Source organism: Scatophagus argus, chromosome 7 (assembly GCF_020382885.2).
Source record: "Scatophagus argus isolate fScaArg1 chromosome 7, fScaArg1.pri, whole genome shotgun sequence".
Classification (NCBI taxonomy): Eukaryota; Metazoa; Chordata; class Actinopteri; family Scatophagidae; genus Scatophagus; species Scatophagus argus.
Window position 1 is genome coordinate 22,980,309 of NC_058499.1, and position 20,700 is coordinate 23,001,008.

Sequence of the window (20,700 nt, forward strand, 5' to 3'; positions counted from 1 at the left end):
GATTTTATAGTAGAGGGAAATATAATATTCTGGTAGCGTATAAAAAGAAATGCAGGGCATTAAAAACAAGCAACAGTTCCACTTATGTCATCTTTAATTAGTCCTTAACAGCAGTTGTTGCTCCTTTCTCTGAGAATGAATAACACACAGCACTAATGAAAAGACCTTTGTGCCTTTCAGACAGAAACCCTTTCTCCACATCACTCATTGCAAATATTGCCGACCCACTGAACCTGTCGTGAATTAGTGTTGTCTTCACAGCCTGAGGTGTAGTTACCTACAAAGGTGTCAGTGATTGATCGTTTTATTTAAGCGTCTGTGCAGGACTGTCTCGGCTCACTCATTCCTCTGGCTTTCGTTGACTTAAGTGCATGTGATAGCCTGGACACGTGGAATGCAAGACATTCTGGCCCCTCACTGATGTCCTCCTGTGTCCCCTCAACCCACCCCTCAAACACTCTGCTCATACCTCCTCCATTTTTGTGGTTTCTTTCCTCTCAGATCCTTAGTATGTTCTACATCCATATCTTTGTGTACCTTACACATCTTCATCTCATCTGTTAGTTGCTGTTTTGTCTCTCCTCCTGTTAATTTCTCATTCCTGTTCCCCACAGGTTCTTCTTCCGCCCGGGAATTTAGGAGCTGAAACTGGCTAAAAAGGGGAACTATATTTAGCAAAACCAGACTAGGTTACATTCAGCAGTAAATTACTTTAACAGCGAATTTCTTGTTTCAGTACAGCATGTTGATTTTAGCTTAGTTATATTAATCACACTTAATCTGAAGGTGTTTTGCCACGTCCTGTCCGGATTGTTTAGTGTGGTTTTATAATTATATATGCATATGTATGTATGTCTTAAGCAAAAAAATTGCTTCATGCTGTGATAAAAGACATGAAAGAGCACTTTGTACACAAACCCTTACAAATAAATAGAGATAAATCGTGAGTTGGCTGACAAATTAATATACGTTATCATGATTCCATCATGAAAGGTTTGGGAACTTTGGTAGTTATGGTAGAATTGACACATTTTCACTCTTGGAAGATTTATAGAAGATTTTTCAGTATAGTAATGCATTCCACATCATCTTACTGTGACACTCAAATTATTATCTGTATTAAAATGTCTTAAAAAAAAGAAGCACAGAAAGAGCCCCGGTGACGCACTCTGTGTGCTTCCGTACAGTGTCCGAGCAGCACCTGAATGCAGCAGCCGCCCTCCATCACGCCCACCCTCCCTCCTCCCTCCATGCGGTTCACCTTGCCCAGTGAGCGGCCCGGCCCACAGAGCGCAGTGCCCGGGAAGCGGTTGAAAGTTGGCCGGCAGCTCGAGTGGGTGTATGTATGTTGGCTGTGACGGCGCGTGTGCGTCAGTGTGTCCCGCCGGTTGAAGCATGGAGGAGTTGGCCAGAGAGAGCATCAGCCTGCTGGCTTCAGCCTCAGCCAAGCCCCCGCTGGATGTGACCGCCGGGCCTCGGCTCGGCTCCATGGGTGCCATTTTCATCATGCTGAAATCCGCCCTGGGAGCCGGGCTCCTCAACTTCCCCTGGGCCTTCGAGAGAGCCGGGGGCATCCGCAGTGCAGTTACCGTGGAGCTGGTGAGCATTTTTTACCTATAAAATTATTTTTTACACGAATTTATCTCTTCTCTTAGAAGAAGTGACTTCTCTGCTTTGCTGGCTTCTGGCAGAGATCTCCAAGGCTGATGAGCCAAATGGCCTTTTAAAGGTTATTTTAAAAAGTGTAAAAGTTTTTAGATTGATTTATTGGAGGTTTGCTGTAGGGGAATTTCCTCTTATCAATTGAGGGCTCAGGTCCACTGAGATCAATTAAGAAGATTGTGATCTGTTGCACCTGACAGGGGAGGCCATGTTGACTTGACTTGACCTCAGCACCTTTTAGATTCACTTTGTTCTTATCAGTCTGACTCTTCTTCTGTTTCTCATCGTTTTGTTTTGTTTTTTTCTTTTTCCTCAGTCTGTCACACCACTGCAATGTTGAATTCGTTTTGGGGTCACTTCTTTTCATTTCTGCTGAAAACCACTCATTTTGCATAACCTCAGGTGGTCATCACTTTGACCACAAAAACTGACTCCGGTCTGTTTTTTTCCTTCATGTTTTTAGGCCCTCTCCCATGTGGATGAGGGAATTCTGCTGGGTAGCCTGTGCACTTTAGTTTTGGAGTTTTATCTAAGAGGAATTGAGACACTCATTCAGAGAAGTAAACTATATATTCCTGTTTTAGTTCTTTTTGTCTAACTCTATAAATGAAACCATTGTGCAAGAGTTGGATAGAAAAATACAAATAATTTTACTGTGCTGGTGTCACCGCCTGCCCTCATTGTCCTCCTCTCTAACTTTTACTGGATAATTCACTTAACAGTAGAAACAGAGGGGTTCCATTAGTGTTTTTTCCCTTAGTATTCAGAAGTATTCAGTTCAGTGTATTGGCTCTTTTGCTGCTCCTGCCTGACCGTTTGTCTCCTGGCAGAGTTTGGACTAAATAAGGCTCGGGTGTATTTAAATATACATTGTCATCCTATGTGCTGTCAGTTTTCACAGGAGTTTTTCCCTGCTTGTAAGCTGTTTGACACCGTGTGATTTCAAACATTATTTAATGGCCTTTCAAGTACTTAGTGTAAAGCTGGATGTAGTGTTTTTTTGCCACTAGGGGGCAGACAGTTATCAAAACAACCTAACACATGCACAACCACCACATAAGACAAGGTCATAAAACTGTTTACTTGGTAAACATTTTTCTAATTACATGCAGCCACATTGAGATTAATTTGGCGACATGTCTCTGGCCACGTGACAAATGTAGGAGTTATACTCACTTAACGTTTAGCTGTGTTTTTGCTCTTTGGATGCAAAACGAATGACTAGCTAGTTGCAGATGTTTGGCTGTTTGAACAGCGTAACCCTAACCATCTCCTCAGACTCCTCCTCAGACTCCTCAGGTCTGGAAACTTAGCAGGAAACGCTAAACAAATTCGATTTTTGTTGCCATGGTTGTATACATGTGCTCTTGCTTATTGCTGTTAGACCTCCATGTTAATATCACAGGTATGTGCAGAAAGTGGTGGAGCAAATAGTGAAAGTGTTGTTATTTTTTTTAAAGTTAACACCAACAAATATGAACTGAAGCAGATTATTTTGTTAGAATGTTACAGTTACAATATTCGAGAGTGGAATGAGTGTTGGAAATGTTGGTATCACAGGAGTTGGAAAAAATCCTATGCAGCTACCACTGAAGTGTAATTGTGCAAATATTATACTAAATACTAATTTTTGTGTAGCCTAATCTTTACTTGCAACTGTGCACAAATACCAGATTTGAATGGAATAAATGGATGCACAAAAAGAAAAAGTTTTAGTAGATTTATCAGAGATTTTTGCTGGGTGTAATTGTCTGTGGATAGTTAGACTGAACCATATGGGGCTTCAGAGGTGTAATTATGCTCCTTGGCTTTATGTGCAGTGTTAGTTTGAGTGGCCTCTTTCACACTACAAATGCAGTGTTATCGCAAATATTAGGTCAGGCTTCATTTTTATTTATTTAGATTTATTCCTAATTATTCCAAACAAGTTACTAATCAGCTGTATTTCATATCCTTTTAAACTGAATACTGTTGAGTTTGGGACTGTCATTCAGACTACATAACCAATTTGATGCATCTCTTGAACTTGTTGAAACTTGCTTGAACCATTTATAAATTAAGTAATATCTTAATTAATTGATAATTGATTGATTGATTTAATTGATTGAAAATATTACTATATTAATATTAATATATCATCAACCATAAGACGTTTGACCCCCCCCACCACCACATACATGGATATAAACCACCCTCGTCTGAAATCAATCCTCCATATATTTCTTATATATTTAATCAATATTGGCATCAGAAGGTGGTGCTGAACATCTCTGCTGGTGTCAGTAAACATCAGCTCATTGGGAGCCGTTAAAGAACTCTGATATGGTTTTACAAAATGGCCATTCTGTTTGATGTTATGTAATGGCAGCCGTAGAGAATACAGGGCAGAATGGCATTATAAGTTGGCCCCCACCATCCAGAACAAGCATATTGGAGGACACAAAGGTACACACAGAAGTAAATTGTACAATTGCTTTTTGCTTTGATATCCCCATAAAGGAGGCGTCTCAAACAGTTCCTGTCCTTTTTGGTTAATTTCCCTGTCACTGTCGTCTTTTCATTTAAAAGGCTTGTCTTTGCAGCCTCATAATGACATGCATCCACCCAGGCGCTCAGCAGTTGTATTTGTGTCCTAAATAATCAAAACAATAACATAAGTGTGTGAAGACCTGACCAAACAGAGGAAAATGTATTTGTACAGAGAAATTGTTATTTTTCTGGGTTTGTACAGACAGACAACTAATGTCCACTAATGTTATCTTTTGCTTCACCATCCTGTGCGTCACTGGTAGCCTCTGCCCTGTACTAGCTATGGAAATTAGCTTTCAGACAGATCTGGCTCAATGAAGTTTTGTGTGCGTTACAAATGAAGAATAAATAATTGAATATTTGTCCTCCAACCACAAGGCAGTTTTCATTAAAACCACTACTTTATGTGTAGAAGCAGAAAATGTGTGACTCTGGCACCATCCGGTGGTCAGGCTTTTTTTCAATTTTCCAAATGTATTGTGAATTCCTGATAGCTGTTGTAGTGTATTTTTTTTCATTTAACAAAAGACAAGCACTCAACACTGACTGAATGAGGACTAAACTCTTATATGGAAGTAACCAGTATATTGTTTGATAATAGCGTATTGCAGATATATTGGTATTGATGTATTCAGTGTATGCATAACGATATGATATCCTGCCTTAAGAAGTGTTGTCTGTATGTCATCGCTCATCATTCATCTTTCTTTGATTCGCTCAGGTCTCACTCGTGTTCCTTATCAGTGGTCTGATCATCCTGGGCTACTCTTCGTCCATCAGTGGCCAGTGCACGTACCAGGCGGTGGTGAAGGAGGTGTGCGGGCCAGCCATCGGCCAGCTGTGTGAGATCTGCTTCGTCTTCAACCTCTTCATGATCTCTGTGGCCTTTCTGGTTATTGTGGATGACCAGCTGGAGAAGTGTGAGTCGGCGAGTTAGCCGTTTGTGCAGACCGTAGCGCTAACAAATGAATTTTTTGTAAAACCCTTTCAAGTTTTATCATCAATATTCACTTTTTGTAAACAACCTCTTTGAGTTGGAGCGGACCTGCTTTCTGAAACGACCTGAAGTGGAATCCATGAACCATTGAGCCTCTCTAATATGTTTATTTACTAAAATAGAGGCCAGGTCATGTCAGCGTGACCACTTTCTTTGCTTCCTTGATCCTGAGTTTGAATCTCTTCTTGTTGTGGTTGCTTTGTCTCTTGCTGATCAAGATCTCTTTCCTCTTAGAGTGGATGAATCCCCTCTGACCTTGTTTGGCTTTTGCCTCCTTTCAGTTAAAGGGCAGATTTAAGTCTGTGGTTTGTTTCACTGAGTACAAGCAGACATTTCAGACTGTTATTAATATTTGATTCTCAGATGGAGAGCTGATATGAATATGTTCTGAAGCAGGCGTCTTGTTTTCCACTGATCACATCAGTCACAGGAAATCATTTTTTGACTTTTCATGTTTCTTATTTTTGGGACAGATACCTTTTGTATTCTGATTATTTGTCATATATTATTTAATGATTCCAACACTATAAGTGAATTCATCCTTGCTACATGCTTGCATGTTGTGCGTGCGTGTTCTCGTTATCCTGTCAGTGTGTGGGTCCCTGTATGAGCTGGTAACTGGTTTGCCGGAGTCAGAAATGCCATACCACTTCTACACAGACCAGCGCTTCACTCTGGTGCTGCTCTGCGTCCTCCTCATCCTGCCGCTGTCCATCCCCAAAGAGATCAGCATTCAGAAATACATCAGGTTAGGTGTCACATGTCACATGCACTACAGAAGCAGCTAGTGTTAGTCTTATCGGTTTTTATCATTTTTGGATTTTGGAGTAATTTTTAGTGGAATACAATTATTAGTTTTATTTAAATGTAATTATAATTTGAATGTGGGTGAAATGGCTCAGTTTTTAGTTTCTGTTGTGAGCAAGATGGAGCAGCCAGATTTGACATCACAAGTAACGTTCATGGCTGCCACAGGCTGATTCCTGATCATTTTGGTGACCACTCAGCATTTTATGCAGCTGTAACGGTTTAATGCACAGGAAGGCAACTCAACAGCCAAAAGGCAGATTTTCACGCAATGGAAATGAAAATATTATGTACATTCGTGGAAATACGTGAAATACATGCAGATTCATGCTCCCCTGAGGATGAGCCATATGTTGGATGCTATATTAACTTTCTCTAGAACCACCTACGTGGTAGAATGTCAAATTTATACACACGATATCTCACACAGACAGATTACATTAAGGTTTTTGAAAAGGATTTTGCCAAGATTCGGTACTGTAATCATGTTCTCTAGGGCAGCGTTTCCCAACCTTTTTTGAGCCGTGGCACATCTCTAACTTCAGAAAGATTGCGTGGCGTGCTGTTGGGCAAACATGTTAGGATCAGTCGGCCGCTCCGCCCGCAACCGCACGGCGTCCACCCAGAGCGCCGACTGGGTGAAGCCGCACAACCGACAACTGCCACGGCACACCTACGTGCCGCGGCACACCGGTTGGGAATCGCTGCTCTAGGGGGTGTTGATGCATCATAACTGTAACTTGCCTTATGGTCAGTATTTCTGTCATGTTATTTGAGATATTAGTCACCAGTATACAACATGGTTTTAGCTTTTCTCAGAATGTAATCTTTGCTGTTTTTAACGCATTTTCTTAGGGCTGAGGATCCTTTATCCATATGCGTCTGTACTGTATGATAAACAAAGCATAGCATGCAATTGACACAGGTCATGCACATGCATATACCGTACACTTAAATGACTTCATTGCCTCAGCGTCTTTTCTCGACCAGATGTTTTGTCTCTGTTCCCTCACAGTGTTCTGGGTACTCTGGCTGCGACCTACATGACCACTGCCATCGTCATCAAATACCACACCATGCCATCTGTTCTGGTTCACATCGCCCCTCTCTACAGCAGCGGGTAAGTGTATGTAATTTAACACCACTCTCAAATTTGTCGGTTCCATATGAAGCAACAGGGAAGAGACAGTTAGCTTAGCTTAGCATAAAGACTGGTAGCAGGTGGAAACAGCTAGCTGAACCGCGAATTGTCATTTTCTGCTTATGGTTTAAACAACACAAATAGTTAATTACTGAGTTTTGGACGTGCTGGCAGTTGGCATTTTGTTACCTCTGGACAAGCTAGCTGCTCCCTCCCTTTTCTAGTCTATGCAAAGCTAAGCTAACTGTCTGCTGGCTTTAAGTCCATATTTAACGTATATGAGAGTGGTTGTATGAGAGTGGTGGTGTTCTTCTTATTAATTCTCAGGATGAAAGCAAATAAATGTATTCACCAAAATATTGAACTATTCTTATTAATATGCTTTGTTTATGATGACAGCAGAGTCTGCAGCTGTCAGAATCCTTTTACCAAATGATTTCCTTTGAGTATATGCTTAGCAGTCTGGATTTAATGTTTGTCTGCACAACAGAAGCAGAGTATATAATCTGCTTTCCAGCCTCTGCTGTGTTGGTGGAAATTAAGAAAGAAAACAAAACAGAAATTAATTTCAACAAAATGCTAAACAGTAGGTTGTTTTGTCAGGTAAAGTTTTGTCTTTGAGGCACTCTTTTCCATGCCATAAATATACTTAATCACCAGAAAAAGTCATGTTATGAGGTTAGTTCCAGGGAATATGACAGTCATGAGTCTTATCCATAAATCTTCTTTGAATCCAGGCCACCAGGACAGACAAAGTAGATCAAATCATTGTGCTCGCCCTGAACCCCCGCGTCACCGGCTGCTCCTGTCAGCTGGTCGCCTGTGATTGATAGATGAACTCTATGGCGAAGTGTCTCTAAATGCCACGACATTATGAATGGCGCCCTAATAATAGCTTATTTCTTCGTCACCGCCTTCTTGTGGCATTAGTGATTCCAGAAAATGACTCTTGTATATCCTCCCGTCTGTGCGCAGGATCAGCTCCTGGGCCTCCATGTTCAGTGTCATCCCAACCATCTGCTTTGGTTTCCAAGTGAGTACAACAATTTGAAATGCATTCATGTAAGACCCTTTGAGATATGTGTTTGGAACACCGTGATGTGGTCAGACTGGAGGCTGTGTGTGTGAAGGTTTGTGTATGCTTCAGGAGTGGAAAACTGTTTCTGTTATGATTGCAAAATTACAAAAACATGCTTGGGTCTACATTACGCTACATTAAAAAGTACCCAGAAAATACCCAGCAAGTAATAAATTGATTTTTTTTTCTTTTTTCACTCAGGCAGAGTATCCAGCCTTGCAGATAGTTTGGCTTTTACAGTGTCCAGGTTACCCCCTGTGGTTCATTGCTCCCCATGCCATGTTGGTCAGTGTGATGCAGTATCATGGGAGAAGATGGGTTTATGGGACCAACTTGTTAGCAAATAGAAAACTGTAAAGTCATAGTTAAGGTCCTGGTATGCTTAAAAAGACCTAGTTTATACAACATGCAGCAACCACATTTAAAGGCACATTGTTTTCAAGTCTTGCCTTAAATGCATTCATAAAGTTGCTGTACTTCTCTTGCACAAAATTGTGCAGAACCCAACTTCTGACATCTGAGGGTGTGAGTCGGAGGGTGTTTCATACACACAGCAGGAACCACCCCCCCCCCCACTCTCTTGTCCTCTCTCTCTCTCCCTCCCTCTCTCACAACCCAACCGGTCAAGGCAGATGGCCGCCCACATTGAGCCAGGGTCGCCAAGTGCTTGCTCATGGGGGTTTTGTTGGGTCTCTCTAAAAATCAAATTAAAGAGTTTGGTTGTGACCTGCTCTAACTGGAAAGTGTCATGAGATAACTGTTGTTGTGATTTCTGTATAAATAAACTGAATTAATTGAGCTGAATTGATTAGAATTTTGATGATATATACAGATGGGGTGACGAGGAATGGGCAGTCTGGCCAGAAAATGATATCATGATCTGTCATGATCCACAACATAAATTGCTATTTTTATTTTCAGTTTTGAAATGCCTTGTGGATTATATTCGGGCTTGAAACAGCCTTTTCTACATTTTAACCATTAGCACAATATGAGAGTTCCTTTTTGGTGCATACTCCTCATCCGCCTTGGTGCTAGCTAGAACTCACGTTGCCTTATTTACCATCGGTCACCCAAGGAAGAGCCATATGAAGTCATTTGTCCAATCATTGTGGCTGCAGCGCCCTGTTGGTTTGTTCACGTAGCACAGCTCAGCTAGTCAGTGAGGTGATGTGAAGTTTGGAAACAGAAGTAAGAGGACATTATATATCAGGATCTCTATGACCCACCTGAAAAATAGATTGTGGTGCCTTCAAAATTAATCTCTTAATTAATTGTAAGTTACATTAAGAAACAAACCCTGTTAATTAATCTTGTCCTGTTTAATGAAGTCTCTGCTGGTCCCCTGGCAACCTTACTGTGACAACAGTGATTAGTTGGACCGAAGAGTCAACGTCCATGTTCGAGAAACGGTAAAACCACAACGTGTGTGCAGGCTGGCAGATTTGTGTCTCTTGTTTACAGTCTTTTTCCTAGGCTAATCTAGTTGCTTGCTGGCTGTATTTTCAGATTGACCTTATGTGAGTGGTATTGATTGTCTCGTAGAACTCTCAACAAAATGTGAATATATCAGCCTTAATTTAAACACGGGACTCGCAGTAGCCTTCAGCCACTGACTGTGTCTCAAAAAAAGTGAGTGTGGCTTAGGGTCACAGTTCAACAAATGTGAACTTTGTGCTCCAGGTGGCTTCGTGCATCACGTTGCATACAGCAGTGCTGAGACTTTAGAGAGGATAAACATCCTCTGTACATCAGCGGTACGTGACAGCTGTGGTGCTTTGTGATCTACAGGGCTGGACTGGCGCCAGAATAAAACACACCATATACGCAGCTGTGGAGGAGGAAAGAGCTAAGGATGCTTATCCCACGTGATGATGTGTATGCTTTGCTCTGGGCAGTCTCAACCTCTGCGTGATCAGTTTCCACTGGAACTACTTTCTGCAGAAGAAACAGTCATTGGATTGTAGCAGAGTTACAGGGAAACTGATTTTGGAAAGATGAACTGCTGAGGAATGTTTTCTAAAAATGTGATTTTTCTACATATGGGGCACATTTCAGAGACAGATCTTAAAATTTGAAAACTCACAAGACTCAAATGAGAAAACGATTTTTATTCCTCTGTGCTATGGCCGGAGACGATGTGTTTGCAGTTTATCTGTTTCTCCCGTTCTTGTGAACGTCATATCTCAGAGATGCCTTTAGGGAATTTCTTTAAATTCAGGACAAACCTTATTTGGACTCAGTGATGAACTGATCAGAATTTGGTGGTCAAATGTCTTGTAACCTAACCTAAACCTAAAACATGTTTTGTTGCCATAACTCAATAATTCACATGATAATTACCATCCAAGCATGTGAACATATAGAACAAATTTAATTTTTTGTTTATTTTTTTGTTTATTTATTTTTTGTTTCTCTCAGTGAACTCACACACTAATAGACATACAGCAGCAGTCCAACATAAGCTGACTGGTTTAGGTGATATTGAGCATCAGATGCTCAGCTGAGTACATGATCAACCCTAATGGTGATAACTTCCATTTTGCCCAAAAATATACTTCATACACTTTATTAAATTCACTCTTATATGAGTCACATGATCAGAGTCAGTCAGAATTCTAGTTGGAATTAATCTTTATGCGCATATTGAAGAATTGCATTGGAAAAGGTTGATGGAAACGACCAAAATTTAAAAAAAAAAAAAAAATTCGTGAAAATTTTTTCGTTCACATGATAGGAGGAAAAGAGAGGAAAGGAAACTTCACATGTGAAACACAGTCTTTTCACAATGTTTAGGAGCCGGGCTTTCTCAGGTGAGTGTTCCCGAGCAGTCAGCTGTGTCTCTGTGTTCTGCAGGAACAGAACTGACGTTTTCATATTTAATATCAGAGTAGGGTATGAGAAAAGAATCATTCTGTCAGTCTAAATCAGGACAGACTGATGTGTAACATCTCATGTTGCCAAGGTAACCCCTGAGGGACATTGACAGGATCTAATAAAAGGGGGGGGGGGGGACTGTGAAAGGACTGATGCATGTCCTCTCACACAAACACACACAGAGAGGCACACTCCCCCGGGGTGACTGATTGCACTGCGAAGGGTTGAAAAGAGAGCTGATGAGATCCTGAGAGGAGTGGAGGAAGGGAAGGAAAGAAGGGGGAAGTGAGATATAAAACTGGGCGATGGCAGCTGGGATCAAGTGGGGACAAGAGTGTGTATCCTGACCTCTGTGATGGTTTAACTTGCCCCATTGTGCCCCTCAGAGCCCACAGCCTTCATTTAATTCCCCATCTCATCTCAGTTCATCACACGGGCAGAGAGATCAGAGATACTAAGACCTTTGGATCCTCACTGCCTATCACTGTGAGCACCAGACAGATGAGAAAAATCCAAGGTTGGCAGCTAGAGAGGCAATTTGTCTGACCAATGACTTGTCCCTACTTTATCTGCTGTGGATCTCTTATTTTGTCCTCACCTTTAACCAGAGAGGAGGTTTATAACCCTGATTCCAAAAGGTCTTGATGCTGTGTGAAGCATGAATAAAACAGAATGTGATCATGTGACATACACTCAACTGAGAACATTACAGATGTTAAATGGGTTATTTGTAAATTATTGCGTTCTCTTTTTATGTGTGTTTCACATTGTTGGATTTTTCAGAATGCCTTCTTGTTTGTGTGTTTGTTCCAGTGCCACGAGGCGTCCATAGCCATCTACAGCAGCATGGAGAACCAACGGCTCTCTCACTGGGTCTTCATCTCCGTGGTCTCCATGATCTTCTGTCTCGTCATCTACTCCCTCACAGGTTTCTACTTCCCCTTTTTCTGTCCACTGTCCCAGGATTATGATACACACAGTTTCTCAGCTTTGATTGGACAACCTTTTCTCTTTATAGCTGTGTGAGTCACATCATGGTGAAGTGAGCAGCGTATTCTGCAGTTTGCAACTTTTATGTTGTAAGATTTAAAGCTGCTCTCTGAATGGCAGTGATGTCGGTTCACTGCTTTGGTCCAAACTGAAATATCTCGACTTCATTTGGATGGATTGCAGTGACATTTTCAATAGATACTGAAGGTGTACACACAGCGAATCATAATGATGCCATGACATTTCTTCCAAAGTCACCTTGAGGTTGATATTTGTGATTTTAGGTGAAATATCTCGAAAATTATGAAATGAGTTGTCATGAATTTTGATTCAGACATTCACATCCTCCTTCTTCCCAAAACATATTGATCGCCCCCTGGTGGTTGGCTCCAGGATAGGTCATACCCCCCCATGTTAGCAGAGGGGACATATACCAAACAAAAAAATAATTTTTTTCCCAAAGCTGGTTTCTGTCATTTTAGGTAGCTCTTATCACGCTGATGTATGTACAGCTGTTTTATATTTGTCCACGGGAAACACTGTCCTCCTTTCTTTGTTGCAGGTGTTTATGGGTACCTGACCTTTGGAAAAGATGTGAAGGCCGACATTCTGATGTCATACAGCGGTGATGACGTTCTGATGCTTATCGCCAGGCTGCTGTTTGGAGTCTCCATCATCACCATCTATCCCATCATCCTGCTGCTGGGCAGGTCAGCACCATGGTCTTTGTAGCACCCAATTTCATAATTTCATGACAATTTAATGCCTAGAAATGTAAGGAGATTTGCACTTTATCTAATCAAAATGTAATAAAACCCAATAATGCAATAAAATGTTCTGACTGATATTGTAATAATATTTTTACTGATAATGTAATACCGTTTTTTTTTTTTTTTTTCAAAACCAATGATGTGCTGTGTAAGTATACAAATTTATAATACTGTTAGTGAAAACATTAACATTTGACACGTTTCAACTTCAGGCCTTATGTAGCATTTGAAATTTATAACAGATGCAAGTAAAAATGACATTGAAGGTTATTGTGCAAGGATAGTTCATTAGATCAGAGTAGATCTTAGACAGCACTGGAAGAGGACAAAAGCTGCAGAAGATGGCTAACGTTACAAAAGCGAGAAATTAAGGCAATACAGTTAATGAAAATGTACAAAATCTCCAAAAATCCTGTAACAGTATCAGTCATTCTAAATTTTCTTACATTTTCAGGACATAATTATATTATTGAGTTCTACAGCTTTGGTGAATTTGAATCACTTCAGTTGAATCTTAAGCCCAGTTCAGACCAAACGTTCACTACGAGACAAAATGTTGTAGAACGTCACAGGGAAGAGTTACTGCGATGTGAACTGCCCTGTCTCAGCTCGACTCAGGGCGGGTGATGATGTCACTAATGTAAGTTACATCATCTGTATAAATAGCCACTCAGCTCCTCATGGTTCAGATGGCATTGGTAGCATTGGTGTTAACTGGCAAGCTCTCAGGAACAGAAATGTAGTACTTAAGCTTTTAGATCTAAGCACAGTTTTGTTAAAATCCATGTTAGTGAGCACTTCTCTTATAACAACAATCCTGGCAGGTGTGGCATATCAAGATTAAATAACATGATAACTGCACAGTTGTGCCTTGGACTGGTCACAGTAAAAGGCCACTTAAAATCCATCCATCCATCCATTTTCTATACCGCTTATCCGTCAGGGTCGCGGGGGAGCTGGAGCCTGGCCACTTAAAATGTTTAGTTTAATCACACAACGCGATGCCACAGATGTCACAAGCTGCCTGCAGGAATGTCCACCAGAGCTGTTGCTCATCAACTGAGTGTTCATTTCACTACCATAAGCTGCCTCGAATGTCATTTCAGACGATCTGGCAGTGCATCCAACCAGCCTCAAATCTGCATACTATGTGCAACAACACCAGTCCAGGAGCTCCACATTCAGCTTCCAGGCCAGTCACCCAAACAGCTGCTGCAATAGTTTGTACAAGCAGCGGTTTCTGCAGAAACTGTAAGAAACCTCAGGCTCTCTCAGGGAAGTTCATGGGCCATCAGCTGACTGCAGTTTGTTGTCGGTTCTGACTTTAGCAGACAAATGCTCACCTTTGATGGCGTCTCTTTTCCTGGAAGCTGAAAACATCACCAGTTCTTGCTTGGAATGTATACTCACCAGACACATCAGCTATTGAACATGTTTGGATGCCTAGGATCATTTTCAATGATGTTTTGTGTTTGTTTTTGTTGAGTGCAGTTTTGTCTCGTCACAATTCTTTGGTCTGAACAAGGCTTTAGACCAAGGCCCAATCTGTCTCACTATGTCACTTTAACCAACTTTAAATTTCCTGCATGAGAAGTTGTATTCACAGTAAATTAGACCTCATACAGTGACAGGATTTTTTGACAAATATGTTAAAATCACACGACTGCTTAAATTCTGAGGTACAATATTTAGAAAAGGCAAGGTTTTGGCTTCATAAAGTTACAGTGTTACAGTTATTTATCAAATCACACCCATTCCTGCTCATCAGATCGGTGATCCAGGATCCCTTGATGAGCTGGTGGCGGAGGCGGGACGGCGCAGTGATGCCGGAGTTTGAAAGCCGCAGCCGCTGCTTGCTGACGGTCCTGTGGATAACGGCTACGCTGCTCATTGCCATGTTTGTACCAGACATCAGCAAGATTATTAGTGTCATCGGAGGCATCAGCGCTTTCTTCATCTTCATCTTTCCAGGTAACACTCTTGTTCTGTCTGTCTGTCTGTTTATCTGTCTATCTATCTATCTATCTATCCACCCTTGAACCCTGGGATGTGTTTGAACAGGACTCTGTTTGATGTTTGCCATGCAGTCTGAGCCGGTGTCCTGGAAGACCAGGTGAGGAAAAAAACCTCCTTTAAATTTAATTGTGTTGTAAATATAAGTTTGGGTGATATTGCATAGTAATTAGTAAAGTATTAAAATAAACTGAACTGCCTGAGTGAGTGTTCAGTTTGGTTACCTCTGGACTAAGTTCACATTGTGGTTAAAAATTGTGATTTTTCTGATTTTTGAGCCTAGACTGTTCACATTGATCTTTTGTATATGACCTGTATCTGACATCAGTGTCATCCCATATTTCTAACAAGCAAGATGCTATGACAGTCCATCATCAAAATAAGTAAAACAGGGCTGCAGGTTTGCTGTGGTGACAGACTGTCTGCTTTTCAGGCTGACAGAAAGAAGACTTTGATTGAAGTATGTTCCCATGTACCTATTAAATTTAGAATCTTCTGATATGATCGTTCATATGTGGCTTTGTCCACCACTGCAAACAAGTGATGAATATTGATCTGAGCATTGATCTGGGAGAAAACTACAAAAACTTGACTGTTCACAAAGCCATCACCTCTGCAGAAATCATATATGCATCTGATTTAGAACTACATATGAAAGTGGCCCAAATGAGTCTTCATGTGATTTGTGCTGGGCATGAAATTAAGCTGAAAATAAAATAAAATTAGGTAACACTTTCTATGAAGACCACACTTATAGTCTGTTATGGGGGCATTTACATTGTATAACAATGCATTCATAATGCTTTATGACTACATGCATAAGCACACAAGCCTTTCTGATGCACTTTGTCAACAGTCATAAAGAAATATCGATGTGAAACATCAATTATAAGCTGACGGGTTGTATGGATGCTCTCGACTAATTGTAAAGCAGAGGTTGACAGATGGGGCTTATAATACGACTACCTGTACTCACCTATACACAGTCAACTGTAGTAAGGAGTAATTGTCCGCACAGCATAATAAGTTCTGTTGCTCATTAAATAATTATACACATTATCACTGAGGTGTGTATAGGTGAATGTAGAGAGTCATAATGTATTATAAGCCTTCACAGTCAACCTCTACTTTATAATTAGTCAAGAGCCTCCATGAGACACTTGAATTTATAAATCATTTTAAGTCACATCTATAATGTTTTTTGGCACTGTTGACATAGTGCATCAGAAATAATTATGTGTGTTTATGACTGTTGTCATAAAGAATTATGAATGAGTTATAATACACCATAAATGCCCCTATGATGCACTTCAGATGTGGTCTTTTGGTCGATGTATACGTAACAAACTGTATGGCAGAATTCCTAAATAAATATTTACTACTGTGCTACAATGAGCTGCAGGTGAAGGTTTCTACTTGTACACAGTACAGATTAAAATGCAAAGTGCAGATCTCTGACACTTTGTAACATTCATGCATACCTAAGGACTTGGACAGTTAATTAGCTTCCTACAGTGCACCCTCAGGTCAGATGGAATTTATTGAGCACATTTATGCCCCCACAGAGATGAACCCTTTTTCATTTGAAGGACCCCATGACTTTTCCTGTAGCGCTACACTCTCTGCTGCAATTATGAGCTCCTTTCCACAGCTGGTGAGGTTCTACAAACAACTGAATCATCAGTAAATTGTGTGTACTGTTTGCCTTTGGTGGCACGGTGGTGCAGTGGTCAGCACCATGCAACATACAATTTAGGCTAACTGGCGGCTCACTAATTGGCAGTAAGTGTGAATAGTTGTCTCTGTCTCCATGTGTTAACCCTGTGATTGGTTGGTGACCTGTCTGGTGGGTGTACCCACCTCTCACCCACTGTCAGCTGGGACTGGCTCCAGTCCCCTGAGACCCTGCAAAGGATAAGCAGGCCTAGTGAGTGAACGTTAGTCATATCAGCATTAATGTGATTTTGACAAATGCTGGAAAAGTGAAGTTCTTCATACTGGGTCAGTAAGAGGTGATACAGGAGTTTGCAGGGTTTGAACATCTAAAGCTTTTTTTTTTTCATTCTTTGTGTAATTGTTTATATTATTGTCAGACACAGCAGGGAGATTATCATTGTTTGGTCAGTGAACTGCACCTGAATAGCACCCACACCCACCCAGCAACACATATTCCACAGAGGCTTTCTCTTACACAAAAGTGCAGAGTATCTCTCATTCTCTGCTGGTGCAGTTTCCTGGCAGCATTTTGTTGTTTGAGCCACCAAGTACTGTAATGCAAGGTTTCTGCAGGTCCCATTATAAAATTGAAATCCAGTAATTTCAATTTTATAATTTGGACAGGTCATGAAAATGATTAGAATTAAGATTAGTACCGCATTATGAAGTTAACTTTAAAAAGTTGCATTAACTTTCAGTCTTGCTTGTGGTAAAAATTTGTATTTCTCACGCTGTGTCAATACTACAAAATGAAACCAAAAAGAAGCCATGAACCGCTAATACAAACTTTGTAGTCTTTGTAGAATTTAGCAGATTACACCCAACTAATGTGTCACCATGTGGTGTCTGGACTAATGTGGTGTCTCTTCATCTACAAAATTGCTACTTCTGGAAGTTATAAGATAAGATGATCCTTTATTAGTCACACAGTGGGGAAATTCACAGTTGAAAATGTTTCTGTTAACATAACTTTCATCTGAAATGGGTAAGTGCAAGTCAAACAAGATCTGGTTCGGCGCATTTAGTCCCTAGCTGAAGCCTGCTGAAAATAGAGGATTTAATGTCTGCTGCACCTTGTGCAACATTCATATTAGGATGCTTATGTTGCTTACAAAGGCATTAGAGTTGCATGGAAAGTCAGAAGAATATAAAACCACCATAAAAAGCCACCAGCAAATGCCTGCCATCAGTTAATATTGTGCATTCACATGAGGAGCAGCATCAAGGAATAAATTAACTAAGCAAAAAACGTCCATCATATCCTTTGTATTTTTTCCCCACTCTGGATGTGAAATAGCTCTGATATTGCATTTGTAATGGTCTGAAAGTTGCTGTAATAGAAACATTTTAGTTTCTCAGAATGTTTGTGCATGTCTTTTTTTTGACCTGTATGACAATATCAGCTTCACTCTAACACCCAGTGTTTTCATGTCAACCAGCTTATGACAAAAACATGAAAAACTTCCATTGTAATTATTGTAGTAGAGGGCTATGTTTAGTGTTGTTTTTGTTAATTGCTATCCACAGCATTACAACATCAGGTTGCGTATCTCAAAGAGCTGATTCTGCTTCTCACTGTGCAGCCCCTTTGCTTTTTTCAGCACCCCATGCTGTCCACTCTGCTGCAGCTTAAAGTGCCTGATTTGAGGCTTAATTGATGGAGGTGTTAATGGTGTGGTGATAAGCCAAAAAAAACAAAAAAACATCTGTCATAAGCTAAAGAAATTATGCTTTTTTTTCTTCCTTTTTTTAACCAACTGATCTCAGAGATGTTTGCACTGTTGCCTCAGTTGTTACACTGTACCCTGTCTTCTCCAGAGTCATCCTGACAGTTTGGGGAGTGGTCACCCTGCTCTGTGGAGCCTTCATCTTTGGCCAGAGCACCACCATCGCTTTCATGCAGGTCTTTGGAAAGATCTGACTGCTCCTCCTCGTCCCTCACTCACCAAGGGGTTTTTTCAGGGACACTGTTGTGATTAGATCTTAACTGTCACTGGTATCTGTGGCTACGATGACAAGCCTTAAACGGATAATGGGCAGGGTGTTCTCGACATGTTTGTCACAGTTTTTATTTCCTCACTCTTTAACACTATATTTCACTTTAATCGTGACCACAATATTCAACTATCAGTAGTGAAACACAACCTTGTCATCTATGCCAGCATGGTGCGGTAAACCAGAAAAGTTTTAATCATTTGCACAGTCTGCAAGTTACCACTAAAATATGAGATGAAGGAGTTCATAGTGGGAATATGTACAAGACCTGATGGTATCCACTGGAGAGCCACACACCGAGTTCAGGGGGACATACTTAAATGTTTGTGTGTAAATAGGTTACATCTGTTTTGTGTATATAAAAAAGCAGCTTTCTGGTATTTGATATGTATGTAATGATGATGTGATGTGTGATGTAGTCAAGTTAATAGTGAATACCAAGTTAAAGAAAACATTTGAATAAAATAATTTTTATATGAAATATCTGTTAAATGTGTAGCTGTCAGAAATAAAATAAAACCCCAAATGTTGCACCTTGTTCAGCCAACAATGGCCACCACAGCCCTACAACATTTGTCTACGGAGGCTTTCCAGTGATTTAACCCCGCCCCCCCAAAAAAAAACCCATAATGGTCAAAATCAAAGCAAAAGAAACCCAGATATTAGTCCCTAGTATGGATCAAGCTCCAAAAATCCTGGATCCTTACCCTGATGGCCTCATCAGGGCTATTTTCTCACACTTGACTCCAGAGCAGCAGACAATTAAGAAATCTGTTTTCACAGGCTGACTAATTCCATACTACATACAAATCATCATAATTTCCTCTTTAAAGACACGCTCTCACATTAACATTCATTATACTATAAATATGCATACATCATACTACAATATATGTATATACCTATATGTATATATATATATATATATATATGATTACCCCTTTAATGAGACTGTGTTAGATCCTCGTTGGACTGAGATCAATAGAAATGGAAATGGATTGTTTCTCATTTTATTCTCTGAATTGAGGGTTGTCACAGAAGATGATTCAAATTCCATCAGGACAGAAACTCCACCAGAGAAAGACTGAAAGTTAAAATTAGTCACAGACCAACCTTTCAGTACAAAACAAGCACAGACAGGATTCCCCAGTAGCGATTAAAAACCACAAAGTGCAGTTTTCAGTTTTATAGTTTTATTGAATTGCATCACTCTACATCGTCTAGAATTTCAACAAGATATTCTTTAAAGACCAAATATAATACTTGCATCCCTGCAATAAGTCTCTACACTTAAGAAGAGAAAGCTGTTTTACTGAAACATACATTAAGAATTAATATTTCATTAAACATTGCCATAAAAGTGAATGTTCATTCTTGTATTTTATTTTTCTAGTCATATATATTTTATATAATAGATTTTAGTCTCTGTCTCCTTTGTAGGAATACTAGAAAAGAAAAAAGATAAGAAATGCACAAAATCCATTGAAGAGTAGCATGGCCTAATACTACAGCAAAGAAGTTACTGGACATTCAGTTGACATGCACTCAGTTGAAGGATAAAAAAATAACACAGTCATAGAAAGGAAGAGTTATGACCTTGATCATTTTGGCAAATTCCTGATTGGCTTGGTATCGAGTACAAACGTGTGAGGTACAACTAGTGACACGTTTCCTGTCCACCAGCTTCCCTACAGCTACAGAGACTGATACTGTTTACAGGAGGCATATTGTCCACCGGTGTTCAATCTTTTCATGTTGCCAGGAAACAATCACGGCCAACCACTGCTTTTCAGCGGCTTAACTCTTCCATTGTATGACAAAGCACAGGGTTGCACTGAGGAGTAGGAGGATAGAAAATAACAGGTTGCACAGTCTGAGGGACATTCAGGAATGTATCAATAGGAAACAGTATTGGCATTTCTGACAGATCACTCACTATCTACCTCATATACACAACCCAACCAAGCTGGGCACAATGTACAGGAAAGGAACCTCAATCAGAGCATGTGGGCTGCATTCAGCTGGGCACTCATGTACTGAAAAACTATGGCTATCAGTACAATATGTCACTGACATGTAAACATCAATCCATGCAATATGGCTTTATGTTTCTATCCAAAATACA

At 40.4% G+C, this 20,700-nt stretch overlaps 1 protein-coding gene and 1 long non-coding RNA gene across 4 annotated transcripts; both read left to right on the plus strand.

Moving 5' to 3' along the window:
• Nucleotides 1-1,180: 1,180 nt before the first annotated feature.
• Nucleotides 1,181-19,056, plus strand: slc38a8a (solute carrier family 38 member 8a). 3 transcript variants are annotated; one of them, XM_046395078.1, is made up of 10 exons: nucleotides 1,181-1,599; nucleotides 4,913-5,033; nucleotides 5,780-5,936; nucleotides 7,011-7,115; nucleotides 8,112-8,169; nucleotides 11,905-12,019; nucleotides 12,644-12,791; nucleotides 14,620-14,822; nucleotides 14,913-14,964; nucleotides 18,399-19,056. In XM_046395078.1, exons 1-10 carry the CDS (start codon nucleotides 1,396-1,398, stop codon nucleotides 18,499-18,501), a joined length of 1,266 nt encoding a protein of 421 aa, XP_046251034.1. In that variant the 5' UTR covers nucleotides 1,181-1,395; the 3' UTR covers nucleotides 18,502-19,056. The 3 variants fall into 3 exon arrangements, with proteins under 3 accessions (XP_046251034.1, XP_046251035.1, XP_046251033.1); XM_046395077.1 differs by having other exon boundaries at nucleotides 1,183-1,599; nucleotides 4,913-5,111; XM_046395079.1 differs by lacking the exons at nucleotides 14,913-14,964; nucleotides 18,399-19,056 and adding an exon at nucleotides 13,958-14,043 and having other exon boundaries at nucleotides 1,182-1,599; nucleotides 4,913-5,111; nucleotides 14,620-14,781.
• On the plus strand, nucleotides 8,176-10,255 carry LOC124062364. The gene is made up of 3 exons (XR_006843905.1): nucleotides 8,176-8,499; nucleotides 9,546-9,626; nucleotides 9,898-10,255. It is a non-coding gene; the product is annotated as an uncharacterized LOC124062364 (long non-coding RNA).
• Nucleotides 19,057-20,700: the final 1,644 nt, after the last annotated feature.

What these genes read in the sequence shown, in the direction of transcription:
- slc38a8a (XM_046395077.1), top strand. Translation starts at nt 1,396, where the DNA reads ATGGAGGAGTTGGCCAGAGAGAGCATCAGCCTGCTGGCTTCAGCCTCA. An exon ending in AGCATTCAGAAATACATCAG is followed by an intron (nt 5,937 to 7,010) that starts GTTAGGTGTCAC and finishes GTTCCCTCACAG; the next exon opens with TGTTCTGGGTACTCTGGCTG. An exon ending in CGTCATCTACTCCCTCACAG is followed by an intron (nt 12,020 to 12,643) that starts GTTTCTACTTCC and finishes TCTTTGTTGCAG; the next exon opens with GTGTTTATGGGTACCTGACC.